We start from the raw sequence: 14,514 nt of genomic DNA, 5'->3' as shown, positions 1-14,514 counted from the left end.
ATCTATCTATCTATCTATCTATCTATCTATCTATCTATCTATCTATCTATCTATCTACCTACCTACCTATCTATCTAGATTAGATCTTTCACTGAACCTGCAGCTTGCCCTGTCAGCTAGGCTGGATGACTAGCAAAGCCCCAGGGTTTATGTGCCTGTTTCCACCCCTCAGAGCTGCGGTTACCGGCATAAGCCAATGTCCCCAGATTTTACACAGGTGCTGGGGATCGGATTCAGGTCCGCCCTTGAGCAGCAGGCACTCTGCCCACCCAGCCATCTGCCCAGGCCCCTGGCTGAGGATTTTCTAAGCTTCTATCACTTGCCATTGTGTGCCCACCATGCAGTCACACATGCACGAAGCCATGCACACACACACACACACAACCCCCGACCTCTTCCTCTCCCTTCAGTTCTCTGCTGACAAATCTAGCAGTTTTTTGGCCCTTTTTACACGCAGAAGACTTCCCCAGAAAATGCAGGATTCTTGTTTGTAGGCTGTCATATTTAAGTGCAAAATCCAGGATAAATCAGACTAGCGAATTAAGAGTTCTAAATCCTCTTAAAAGCTTTAGTGTTCCATAATTGGCTGCAGATAAAAATAAATAAATAAATAAATCTGGCCACTAAATCACTGTGCTGAGGGCCAGACTGGCAGGATCACACTCAACCATGACATCCTGGGAGAAGGACTTAGCAAGTGTGCAGATGGGTGTGCTGAGAAGCCACGGAGGACGACCCGCAGTGCAGGGGGCACACGGAGCTGCCAAAGCTGCTCTTTGACGCTGAGCTTCCCCACTGACACGGCCGAGTGCCACCTTCCTCCTAGCCCAGAGAGCCACAAGCCTCTCCACGAGACAAGCACCACCAGCGTCGATTACCGGGAAGGACTCGGGTTATCCTGGCTTCTCAAGCAGAAAGCCATTTCCTGCAGCTTCAGAGTTCAGTGTGAGGCCAGCTCATTCGTTTTTAAGAGTTTGAGGAAAAAGAAAAGAAATACCATGGTGAAAACCCTGCAGGTTATTTCTATAAAAGGGGCTGCGTGAAGTCGTTCCCACAACTGCTACCAGACAGCATTATGGGAGCAAAAAAAATAAATAAATAAATAAAATAAAATAAATAAAAAAAAATAAAAATTCTGCGTACTTGACTAGGAAGTGAGAGACTAGCCTTAGGGAGCACAGTGGACTTTTACAATCCACTCTGGGTGCCAGGATAATTTTCCCCACCACTGGAGTAGATAAGTACAGGTTTTATCCTCTTACAGATCCCCTGAGCTGCTCAAAACGTGAATTATGCCATCCTCCATTTGGAAGGGAACATGAGCACACAGACCCATGCCTATTTATTTTCTAAAGTGCTTCCCTGAATAGGATTCCCAGGAGCCCGTCTGCAGCTCACAGTAAACACATCACCAGGCTCTCAGCCCCCTGTTGTGGCCACCGCCACCTCTGGAACCAGGGCTCTGGCTTTTGTAGCTGCTTTGTCTAAACATTTTGGGGATGATTCATTCACCGTTTGAACATCCTGACAGCGGGGGTCCCCACAGTCCTTCCATGCGACAGCAAAGGCAGGCGAGGGTGCTGAAAGGGGAGAGCAGAGAGGTACCTGGTATCTCCGTCAGGCAGAAGTCCCCTCTGCAAGACCAGGCTTCCTCCTGAGACCACTGGGAGTGAGTTGCCTTCCTCTCGGTAGTAGTAAAAGCCCAACATGCTTGGCGCTCAGCTGGCGACACGCGGCCGGCACAGGCTGCAGCCCTGAAGGCCCAGGACTGAATCAGCAGTGAGCTGCCCGCTGGAGTTTTCCATAGGACATTCAGGCTGGGGCTGGGAAGGTCACACTGGCCTCTGGCTTCCCTGCTGACAGGCAGAAATGGCCAGGCTCCACACCGAGGCCCCCACCCCATCTCAGGGTCAGCTCCCTATGGACAGAATGACAAGTCCTGGATCTGAAGGGGGAGGAAGGAGGACGCGTTGGGGAACCTAGACTTCCACAAACACGCAGCCAGCAGGCGATCTTCAAGAATGAAAAATGAGCAACAGGTTTTGGCTGAACAAAAAGACATCAACAGTGCCGATAGAATGAAGCATGGCACAACTCTGTGAAAGGACTAAGCATGTTCACACACACATGAACACACACAGCCTGGTTTGCAAACCAGCAAAAATCGGGCATGAGCTCCTGGGAAATCCACCAGCCTATGCAGGCTGGTGAGGTTGGCTTTTCGTTCTGAAGGCAGTCAGGCTGGGTCAGAACAGTAACAGATAGTCCTAGGGTTTACAAAGTCCCTTCATTTTCAGAGGAGACAGGGCACAGGGTCTTGCACTAAGGAATGATCCAGGAGTCCTCATGCTTCCAAGCCCCAAACCTCCAAATACAACATGGAAGGACCCAGAGCACAGGGAGCAGACAGCTTAGCAGCTCCCGAGAGGTTTGACCTACTGCTGCAGGCACCGAAAGGGGAAGCTGGTGAGAGGTGGTGGCCACAGTGTCCCCATGGTCACTTGCCATTCCACCTGTGAACAATCAGCTCCTCACAACTTTCTCTCACTTTGCAAAATACAGATGCAGGGGCAGCAATGTGCACCCAAGAGTAAAAGGAGAAGAAATTCCTTTCTCTAAATATTAACCTTCACAGGTCTTGGTCCTTTCTTTCTCCCAACAGAAAAAGGATGGGAAGAAGAACCAATGACAATAAAAACTATCAAAAGACTTAAGGGAAGTATCACGCAGGGGAGGGAGCAAATGCATAGAACTCTCTTCAAACAGCACAGACTAACAGGGTAGAAGACCGCATGATGTGCGGATGACTGCAGGACCCAGGACCCAGAAAGGTTAACCATCTCCAGCCCTTATGTGTGTGTGTGTGTGTGTGTGTGTATGTGTGGTGTGTGTATGTGTGGTGTGTGTGTGTGTGTGTATGTGTGGTGTGTGTGTGTGTCCAGACCCTCTACTCTTTCCACTTCCTGGTGGACAATGGGTATACTCACCGCCAGGACCCTCACTAGGAAGACGCTGGTGAGCTTGGGGTTTGGTCCTGTAGTACCATAATACACAAGATCACAGGTTTTTTTTCAGGGTGGACAGTATGCCCTTTCTCTTACCAGTGCCATTTTAAGTTTCTATCCCCATGTGGATGTGTTTTGTCCTGACTCAAACACACACTTAACAACGGAATTATTAAGAGGCGGTGGGACCTTCGAGAGGTGACAGTGCAGTTCTCTAGGGACTGGGCTAATTCTTACAGCAGTGGGGGCAGCACACTGTCCTACACAGGCTGGGCAGACGCTAGCACCTTGTGCTTGGACTTCCCATCCCAAAGAAACCCAAATAAACTCGTTCTGTGTGAACTACCCTGTCTCAGGCACTCTGTTACTGAAACGGAAAACAGACAAGGGCAATTTGAAACATGATTACTTACTTTTGTTTTCCTGTTTTCTTTACATTTTTCTCCTCTGGATGAACACGAACCTGGCTGGGCCCCACATGTATGCAAGCTGTGGTGTTACACTGTCTGGACTCTGGAACAGTGTTTTGGTGATTTGTGGCTCAATGCTCCTGACAGGTCCCTTGGTTCTCTTTACTGGGCGGTAACTGCCAGCCCCCCTGTAGCAGCGCTCCGCACACCAGCCCTTGGCTGGAGCGATGCAGGAAGAGAGCAGTGTGCATGAAAACTCATTTTCTGGTCTTCCTGGATGAAAGAAAAACTGTGCTGTGGGTGTGCTTGCGTGACTGAACTGCTCTGTGCCAGCAGCTATGGGTGGTACCTGACGTATGGCTGGAGGCCACTTTACTCCAGGTCAGCTGGCACCTCTGTAGTCCTGCTGGCAAAGGAAACACTCTACCTCACTGCTCTTACTCTCCTCATCCATACAGAAAAAAGTCTGACAAATCACTTCATCAGGGCCCTTCCTTCTAGAGTCTGCTGGCTCTCCTTCGTCAGGTACCTCTGGGAACTTGAGAGGCTGATCTGCCTTCTGAAATTCTCAATCCAGGGGTGAAGAGTATGAAGAAATGGAGGCGCAGATGACTGCATGGTTTCCATAGTCTCTCTTAGTGAGTAGGGGACCAGACCAGGATATGAACGCTGTCTGAGCCTACCGAAGCTCCACCGGCATTTTATGGGAGACTTTTGCTCATCTGATTCAGCAGCAAATCTATTACTTTAAAATAAAAGTGGGGTGCAGGCACCCAGTATTCTAGAGCCCAACGGAAAGATTTTTATACTGAAAACTAAATGCTATGAGTGTAATTTAATGTTCCTATCCTTTAGGGTGCTTGGTCCTGGCCGCTTTTGATCAACGGGTGCCTTGGCCTTCCTGGGAACAGGCTCTAGCATGCTTAATTTAGCACACAGTGTTGGGAATGGGGGCAGTTTGGCCTCTTCTGTCTTGTCTGTTAATTCTAAGCACTGTTTCCCCTGAACTCCTCTCCTTCCCCCAAGTGAAAGGCGGCCACCTGATGTATCTTATAATTACACAAGCAACACATTTTTAAATAGGAAGCTGTTTCTATATAACACATGCTAGGAGAGAAACCCAAACTACAGGATGGGAAAGAGAATTATAACCAGGTGGCATTTATTAAACACTCCCCACAGAGGCTGGAAAAGCCACATGCTTCGGGCATGAAGAAAAGGGAGTTTATCAGACTCAGAGATGTGCCCTTTGCTCCTGTCCTCTTCCTGGAGGACCCCCAGCGGGGGACATGCAGGGCCGGAGAAACCTAGGGGACTGACATGTGTGAGGTCTGTTCGCTCTCCAGTGTTTCCTGGAATTCTGACCTTGTTCACACTCGCACTCCTGATTTTGCAGGTGACTTGTTGGAATACAGTGTTTCCCAGGGGCGGGCAGCTTGCTCTAAGGTTTGTACCCCCAATGGCTGTTGGTGATCACTCCAGCTCAAAACCATCCCAAGCCTCTCTGGTGGCTTTCACCCACCCTTCCAGGAAGAACAGCGCTGGCCTGGCCCAACCATTCCCATCTTGCTTGACTTCTAGCACCCCCTAGCGATGCCCTGAAAACTCAAATTCCAGTTTCTCCTCAGGCCTTCCCCAGCCTCTCAGGGCTCCTACAGCTCAGCAATTAGAATCTATTTTCTGTGGCTATGCCCAAGCATTGTACAAAAAGTTAACTCGTGGCCAGCACAGATGTTGCAGGGTTCACACAGGCCGAAGCTGAAGAGTCACTGCTGCATTCAGAGAGGGTTCCCTTCAGGATCCCGAGGTTTCGAGGCCTTGTGCCACAAAGCATCCATATTTAATGCAGACTGTCTTACTGATTTCTTCTGGAGAGCATAAGAACCACGCTTTGGTATTTTGTCTTTTTTGTGTTTCATAGTGTTTTTTTTTTTTTTTTTAATAATCAAAAGGTTAGAGAAATATTTTAATATATACACTTTAAGTAGAGGGTAATTTGGATTATTAAGAACTGGTGGCCTGAAATAGAATAAAACAATGCAGTTCTGCCATCTAGCGGCCACAAGGCATAAGGCCAAGAGGATGTGAAGATGTCTAGAGACATCAGGCTTTTGGGAAAGGAGATTTCTCCCCACCACCTGGCCAAGTGGGTAATTTGGTTCTTAATTAGGGACAGTTGTAGGGTGCTACAACTTCCAGCCACCACGGCACCTGATGATGAGCACCTGAGATAAGGGTTGGGTGGGGACCTGCCTGTAAGACTAGGCATATCCTGCGGAGCCAGTCACCCTCCCCAGAGCACCCACACTTGCAGTGACAATGAGCTTCCAAATTCCCTGAGACTGCAAGCTGGTGGTGGCACTTGGCTTTAAGCCCAGCACTTAGGAGGCAGAGCCAGGTAGATTTCTGAGTTGCAGGCCAGCCTCGTCTACAAAGCCAGTTCCAGGGCATCCTGGGCTACACAGAGAAACCCTGTCTGGAAAAACAAACAACAGTTCCTGTTGACAGAGAAGCTAAGAAGAAATCCTTGTGCTTCCAATCTGTGCAGGCCAGTGGCCGCCTCCTGAGCCAATCACAATGTCCCCAGTCACATTTTAACACAAAAGACTCAGGTTAAAGTGAAAGATGGCAGGAGCCTAGCGAATATGAGACACACTCTGCTTCAAACACTCTACTATCCAACTGTCCATCCATCTGTCCATCCACCCACCACCCACCCGTGGTGACTCGAATGAGGATGGTCCCCATAGTCTCCTATATTTAGATACCTGGTCCCCAGCTGGTAGAACTCCTTGTTGGGGTATGTCACTGGAGGTGGGCTGTGAGGTTCAGAATCCCATGCTGTTCCCCATTAGGTTTCTTTTGTATCATGGTTGTTGACTCAACACATAAGCTCTTAGCCATGGTGCTGCCTGCCTGGTGCCATGCCCCCTGCCATGCTCTTTGCCATGCCCTCCTGCCATGCCTACCTGCCTGCTGCCATGCTCCTGGCCATGCCTACCTGCCATGCCCCCTGCCATGCCTGCCTCTCTAGCTGCCATGCTCCGAGCCGTCGGGACTATATTCACACGACCGTTGACTGCTGGACCGTGGTCACAGTCCACTTGCTGCCTCCCTGCAGAGTACCTCCGTCCCTGTAGTCATGTATAGCCCGTCGCATCTCTGGGGCTCTAGCAGTTTCTGTAAAGGTGTGACTGATCAAATCACCCTCTTGTGAAAGTCCGATATGACTTCCATGGTCCTTACGACCGACTCAAAAGCACCTCCGATATCACACAGCTCTACCTTCTTTTGCCTCACAAACGCCTCTTTAGAGGCAGCCCTACAATGAAAGGCCTTGCTTCCAACTGTGGGCCCAAGGCAGAACCTAAGATATAATGGCTTGACAGACAAATGACTGCAGCTTCAAATCCGGCCTCAGCCCTGGAAACTAAGGCACTCAGAGCTAAGTACACTGATGGACACCTACAATCCCAGAGGCCAAGCGCAGGGGAACACGGCAAGGGCAAGACGGTCTCAAAAAACACCACCAAACAAAGACCAACCAAACTATACTTGCTGCAAGGGACTTCCCTGCCCCCTGTCACTGTACACTTAACATATGAGCAGAGTTATATGAGGGACTATGGGATCTGAAGTGAGTAAAGCCAGGGAAATGTTAATAGAAAAAAAAAAAAACTTTCCATCTTAAATTTAAAAAAAAGGAAAGAAGACCTGAACTTTAAGGACAAATCCTAACTATTTTATTTACAAGGACCTCCTCCTGGCAGGTGGCTACTGCTTTATTTAATACCCAGTTCTTAGAGTCACAATCCCATTTATACGCAGTTGTGTAACTGAGTACAGGGGTCAGAAAAGTCTTGGCAATAATAGAAAGTCTCTAACACGCAGACAAGAAAATAATGAAAAGTCAAAAGCATGATGAATCGAGGAGCTCCGGGCGGTGTCCACCCACCGGTGTCTTCTGACGTGTGCTGTGTGCACAGTGCACACAGACAAATGCCCAAAAACACTCTGGGAGACCCCTCGGCTCAGGACTACCGCGAGCTAAGAACTGCAGCGCCTCTATGGACACGCACTTGTTCCTACTCTCAGCCAGGTGTGGTGGGGCACGCCTCTAACGGGACACGCCTCTAATCCCAGCCTTCCCGGAGGCAGACGCAGGTGGATCTCTCTGAGTTCAAGGCTAGACTGACCTACACAGCAGGTTCCAGGACAGCCACGCCTAAATAAAAAGATTCCATCTCAAAACAAAAACAACCCAAAACCAACAAACAAAAATACTAACAAGCCCAGTAAAACAAAATAAAGTAACAGGATCTTCAGACTGGTTTGTGTTGGAATGCTATGTGACTTACTGATTTGGGTTTCATAAAAGAATTTTTAGCTTGGGATTAGGACAGAATTTCCAACCATTTGTGTAACTGCCCTACATGTATCTGGGTAGTTTTATACCATGCGCAGGAAAAGTGGCATCTTTGGCCTGTGAATTTTAACGTCAGCACACCAACCCTGACAGCCTCTGAAGACGGTCCTGCAGCATCAAGCAGCTGAGATTTCTGTGGTGCGGTTTTTGAGACAGGGCTTCTCTCTGCAGACCAGGCTGGTCTCCAGCTCAGGGATCCGCCGGCCTCTGCCTCCCAAAGGCTGGGACAAGGGTGTGGTGCACCACCACGCCCTCTCCACGCCCATCTGGCCACACTGCGCCTGCATCAGCCGAGACTCCTTCAAGTCAAAACAATCAACCACATCCATGTCTCTAGCACAGATGCACTTCCGGCTGACAGAGGTAAGGCTACACATATGCCAACCACTTATTTTAAAGAAATTCTGTGAATGTTCACAACTGTGGGTGGGTGCGTGTGTGTCCAGGTGAGTGAGTGAGTGTGTGAGTATGTGTCTGTGAACCTCAAGTGATGCTCCTCAGAATCAGCCTGCCTTGGTTTTTCAGACATAGAAGTATGTACGTACGAACACTCACGCACGCACACGTGCACGTGTGCAGGAAAGCACACATGTGACATGTACACTGTAAGTGACATGTGACACGCACACACCCATGTGCACATGGACTTGGACACACATAAAAATTCTTGGGTCATAAAGGGAAAGACTTTAAGAAGCCCTGATTTAGAGAGTCAGATGCCTAAAGAAGGCTGAGAAAATAAACTAACATAAAATAACAACCTAGCAGAATATGACATTAACTCATCATTCATTTTAGCTTAGAACTGTTTAATAATTCAACAATCCTGTCTTATACTATGCAACAAAATCAGCACTTAAGAAAAACAGCACAGTTTAGATAGCAGCAAGGACAGACTAAAGCATTCGCTTTGGTAACATGAACTGTTGGCATCAGCTGTGTACTGAAAAGGCGTGGCACAGCAGAACCTGAACCAGGTTACCCACGCTCACTTACGTTCTAACCGTGGAGGAGGCATACCACAGTCATCTAATTTTGTAAAACCACAGGGCTTAGGCCGAGGCACAGGTCTTCAAGCAGGTCTGTCTTCCCAAAGGAAGCAAACACTTGGCCAGAGTCTCACCTTCCGTGTGTGGGTCCCCCCAAGCCTTATCTATAAGTCAAGACATCCTTTCCCCTCTGCTGGCTTCCCACGTCCACTGTGTAACTGACAGAACCATTCCTGTAAGCTACACAAGGCTCACGGTACCTCACAATCGAGTGGTTGGTATCTGGGACCCAGCTTCAGATTGTGCCAAATCCAATTAGACACAGAAAAACATCCTGTGGAAATCCATTCATTTACATTTCAGAATGGAATGGGATGGACTTAAAGATACTGCATCTTTCAGCCCCACTGTGCGCACCCATTTTCTCATGGTAAACCCAGCGTCTCAGGAGGGTAGAGCAAGTGCTGGACTGGGAGGGAAACAGAGTTTAGCTCCTGCTCTTTCCTCTCCTCCCCAAACCCACTCCATCTATTCAGTTATAATTCAGAACCCAGAAACACAAAGCTTGTCATAGGACGCCTAATAAGACAGTTACTGAATGGAAACTGATTTAAGAGCTCTATGGAGAAAAAGCCTGTGTGGCCGGGGTAACTGTCTGACAAGTTTGCTTTGCAAACTATTATTATACGGCGTTTGGCTCGAGTGAACAAGCTATGTTAGCAGCCTGGAGGTCCTACTGTAGTAAGTACACATTTGCACAAATATATTACAAAGAATAGCTTCAAATGGTATAAATGCTTCTTTTTCTAATACTCGGAGTTAAACAGATTTGTCTCTTAGTAAACGGTGAACATCCTTGGAAACAATAGCTGGGGAAATTCTGATACAGACTTTTGATGATCTTGTTAGAAACTGGTGGGGAAAAAAAAATCCCCAAAGTTGAACAAGAAGCCAAGTAACTTCCAATTCTTTATTTTGAACATGAGGAAGCACCTAACTGAGTCGTCATTTTTGGTACAGAACTCAGAAGGAATTCAAGAACTAAGTGGTGTGCCTATTCCAATAGTCTTCCATTCCATGAATTTATTCATGAGTCTTCAGTGCTTACATGTCTAAAAATGGAAAATGAGCAGAAGAGTCACTGACTTCTTCAACCCAGCACTGAGTATATTTCTTCATTTATTAAGAAACATTTATTTTATTTTTGTTTTTTGAGACAAGGTTTCTCTGTGTAGCACTGGCTGTCCTGAAACTGGCTTGAAGATCAGGTCAGGCTGGCCTTGAACTCAGAGATCCACCTGCCTCTGGCTTCTGAGTGCTGGGATGTGGAGGGTTTTTAATTTAGCAACATGGCTTACTGTAGCTGGAATATAGACATGCACTTACCACACACATTTAATCCCAAACAATGAAGATAAAGTTAGTTGGTAATAGGAAGCGTCCATATTTGAAAGTGGAATTCAGTTGTGAGGTAGACAAAGTGACAAATGAGAGAATGATTTGAAAAAATAGCACATGCCCAACTTAAGAGAGCAGCATAGAGAAAGAGGGAGGAGGTAATTTTACCAGGAAAATTTTATGGAGACAGATTGAAGAAAGAACAAGCCAGAGAATGAGAAGATTAGAGCAGATTGCCAAATTTAATACGAGGTCAAGCAGAGCAATTCAATCAGAAGTGAGAGAATCCAGTTTGAATCAATCAGCTTGGAGTGAAGTTTTGAGCCACAACAGCTGAGTTGACCAGCAGCCAGAGTCAGAAAGAACTAGAAAGGGTGAGCTTATTCAGCAGTAAGTCTCAGAGGCTGAAAACAGTTTAGGCCTAGATTGTATGAGCCTAGAAGTTTCCAGGACTAGGCCTAGGTTAGCAGACAGAGGCAGTAAGTCTCCAAGATGACAATTACATCTGGTCAATAAAAGATACTTTTATACTAGGATTAAAGGTGTGTGCTACCACCACTTGGCTATTAAAAAACATTTATTTTTGTTTTTTTGTGACAGGGTTTCTCTTAGTCTTGGCTGTCCTGAACTTGCTTTGTAGACCAGGCTTGCCTCCAACTCACAGTGTTCCGTCTGCCTCTGCCTCCCTGAGTACTGGGATCACAGGCATGCCCTACTGCACCTGACTTAAAAAACATTTTTAAAGCCTGCAAATTCAGTATAATTTGCAATTTCTACTTAATTATTTGATGAGAAACAAGGTAACAATGCTAATGACTTATTTATTTAGAGAAACTGTGAATTAATAATGGAACGGGAACTCCGTAAACTGGAGGATGCCTTCATTTGCATATAAATATACACCAGGCGGCATGGACAGTGCGCACAGCTTCGTCCTGGGTGAGAACAGAAGACTCTGAAGTAACTAAATCTCAGAGAATAAAATGAAAGGAATGGAGAAAAGATTAAAACGGGCAAATTTAAGAAGAAAAAGAAGATAAAATTCTGTCCACCAAAGCGTTGTTTATACTTTTAATGAATAAGGACAGCTAAAAAGTCATTTGCATTTAGATTCACTGGACGCAATTAAAGACAAGGTACTCAGATGTCCTCACACAATTTCTTTTCCTGTCTTCTGAGAAGCACAATACTCCAAAGACTCCACTGGCTGTTAAACAATTCCATTGTAAAAGTGAAATAGTGTGTCTTTTGCAATTGTCTAAATATTCAGGCCACCTTAAGCTGTACAAGGAGTATGTAGTGTTACACTCTGACATTGAACAGCTGGAGGTCACGCCTGTAAGAGGCTTTCTCTGGCAAATGGGTTAGCCTGGGCCAATTCACCCAGTGTGAGCAGGACAGCATCCTACCGGGTCTCCTTTCTTTACAATTTCACAACGTTTCCCCCCTTCTTCCATTTTTATATGGTGTATGGTATGCATGTATGTGCATGCGTGTTTGCATGTGTGGGTACATGGGTGTGGCGGCACATGCACATGGCTAGTCTCACCAGCCCGATTGCTCATGGAGTCCCTTCTGCTAAACAAGGCTGGAATTATTGGCAGGCCACCATCCACCCAGTGTCTACGTGAATTCTGGGAATCTGCATTCTGGTCCTCATGCTTGCACAGCAAGTGAATACCACCAAGGTCTCCCCAGGTCCTGACAGACAGTCCATTCTTAGCAGCGTTCAGCAACCTGGACACAGATTTTTATTTCCCCACTGGCTGAGAACTCTCACTTAAAAGAGAGAACTCTGTGCACCCTCCTTTTAACATGTAGAAATTGCCAGCCCTTTAGGTCGTGGTGATGCATGCCTGCAATCTCAGCACTCAGGGAGGCAGAGACAGGTGGAGCTCTGTGAGTTTGAGGCCAGCCTGGTCTACAAAGTGAGTCCAGGACAGCCACGGAAAGAACGATGTGCAATTTAAAAGCCAATGAATTGCTTACTTCTGGAGTTTTCCATTTAACATTTTCAGATCACGGTTAAGGAGTAACTGACACTTGAGAAAGTAAGTTGTAGACGGGGTGGGGATTACCACATAATGAACTGGGATGTGTCTGACCTCAGGAGATGCCACTCATGTCCCTGATCAAAAGCACCCATGAGGTACCTCTGCTCCCCTGTTGCCCCCTCCTAGATTTACTTATTTACTGCGTGCTTGGAGGTCAGACAGCTTGGGGGAAGTCTGCTCCTTCCACCATGTGGGTCAGGGACCAACTCTGGCCGGCCATCATGGTAGTCTGGTGGCTACTGTCTTACCCACTGAGCTATCTTGCCAGCCCAGCCCTCCTTTTAAAAAAAAGAAAAGAAAGCAGGCCTATGCCCTTCAGGTGAGTGCTGTTGGTACTGTCAGGATACTAGCCTCAGCACTACCATTTACTGACGAATCACAAAAGTAAGTGATGAAACCTCTCGCTGCCTCAGTTTTCCTAACTGCCAAATGGACCCATCCCCAGGAAATACAGATGGCTTACATGTGATAACGTCACTAACAGATGACAATGTGGTTATGTCTACATATCAGATGTAGAATACAAAGTAAACTCAGGATAGGTAGCGACCTGAGCCTGGTGGCACCGGCTTTACCCAAGAAGCAGGTCACCCTGGTACCTGCTTTCCCTAGAGCCCAAATTCTTCCACTTAGCCACGTTCCTTAGCAACTGCCCCAGCAGCCCCAGCCTGCTCTGCGAGACTCCCTGCTGCGAGCAGCCTTCCATTCCTGGGAATTATGCCCCAAACACTCAGCTGGTGAGCAGGGCCTGGCACGTGCTCCTGTCTTGGTTGTCTACGTAGAGGGTCCCTATGTTACATAGAGCCTCTACAGAGGTCCCCAACACACACCTCCCTTCCTGAATGTCCCTTCCCGGCTGTGGATGCAGAGGTCAGGTGTGAAGTGGGCCTACTGGGCTGAGGGGTGATGAGCCCAGCAGAGAACTTACTGGAGAATGGCCGAGATAAAGGAGGAACGGTCTGGCTTAGCATCAACTCCATCTTCACTTGAGGAGTCCACTTTTTCCAGCTTGGCCAGGCAGTCCTGACTGTCAGTCATCTAGGAGGAAAACAAAACCAGAAAAAGACACACAAATGGCATCACTGCCTTGTGACGTGCACGTGTGTGCATTCATGTGTCTGTGCAAGTGTGGGCAAGTGACCTCGTGCTGACCCCTGGTGTTTGTACACAGGCTCCCTCGCTGGCCTGGCTCTCCCCATTAGGGCAGGCTGGCTGGCCAGCGAGTCCCAAAGATCTGGCAGTCTCAGCCATGTGCCACTGCTCCTGGCTTTGTGAGTGGGTTTTCGGAATTGCATATAGGTCTGCAGGCTTGAGCAGCAAGCAGGAATAAACTGTAGCCCTCGGCTTTGGGGAATTTTTTTAAATTTTATTTATTTATTATGTACACAGTCTTCTGCCTGCACGTGTGCCTGCATACCAGAAGAAGGTACTAGACCTCACTATACATGGTTTGAGCCACCATGTGTGTGCTGGGAAGTGAACTCAGGACCTTTGGAAGAGCAGCCAGTGCTCTTAACCTCTGAGCCATCTCTCCAGCCCCGCTTTTGGAAGTTTTTAAAAGTGTGTTTTTAAAAAGTTTTTAAATTGTGTCACTCTAGGTGACACAATTCTTAATGGACTACACTTATCGGTGAGCAGTCTTGTGTATTTAAGTTCCAGAGTTACTGCGCCACTGATGTAACAGTGTACCAAGACACAGAGTGCCAACTATATGGACGGCCAGAGACCATGTAACCACGTGAAGAAACCAAAGCCCTCGGCCTCGGCGCTTCTCCTCCAGCTCCTACGGCTTTGCTAAATGTGCCCACAATAAAGTGTGAAAAGTCTGTCACGGTTCATAACAATCAGGAAGGTGGCCTGAATTCCTGGTGGGTCAAAGCTGCTCACACTTCTGGCATCTCTCAGCACACCTCAAAGGTAGCACTGACTCTGAGGCAGCTCTGCCTGCCGACGGCGTCACACCTCTCCCCAAGCAGATCCCACAAAACAATTCCCGCTCAAGAACCAGCAAGAGGCCTCTCGGGTGGCTCAGTGGGCAGCTGCAAGGTGAGGGTTTGAGGGTGATCCCAGAGTGCTGCCATGTGCCTGTAACCCCAGTCCCAGGGAGGCAGACGTAGATCCCAGAGACTCACTGACAAGCCAACTCGGCTGAACCGGGAGTTCCAGGCCAGGAGAGAAAACCCAGTGTGTGTGTGTGTGTGTGTGTGTGTGTGTGTGTGTGTGTGTGTGTGT

General features: G+C 47.7%; 1 protein-coding gene across 1 annotated transcript in view; it reads right to left on the bottom strand.

Moving 5' to 3' along the window:
• Casp7 (caspase 7) overlaps nucleotides 1–14,514 on the bottom strand; it is a 44,259-nt gene that overhangs the window by 23,074 nt on the left and 6,671 nt on the right. Inside the window, exon 2 of the mRNA XM_055591715.1 lies at nucleotides 13,211–13,320. Coding sequence (XP_055447690.1) covers nucleotides 13,211–13,320 — 110 coding nt within the window. The remainder of the gene's footprint in view (nucleotides 1–13,210; nucleotides 13,321–14,514) is intronic.

Source organism: Psammomys obesus, unplaced genomic scaffold (genome assembly GCF_907164565.1).
Source record: "Psammomys obesus unplaced genomic scaffold, mPsaObe1.curated_primary_1811, whole genome shotgun sequence".
In the NCBI taxonomy this organism is placed as follows: Eukaryota; Metazoa; Chordata; class Mammalia; order Rodentia; family Muridae; genus Psammomys; species Psammomys obesus.
The sequence above is the reverse complement of the archived record's forward strand: the minus strand, read 5'-3'. Positions and strand labels throughout refer to the sequence as shown.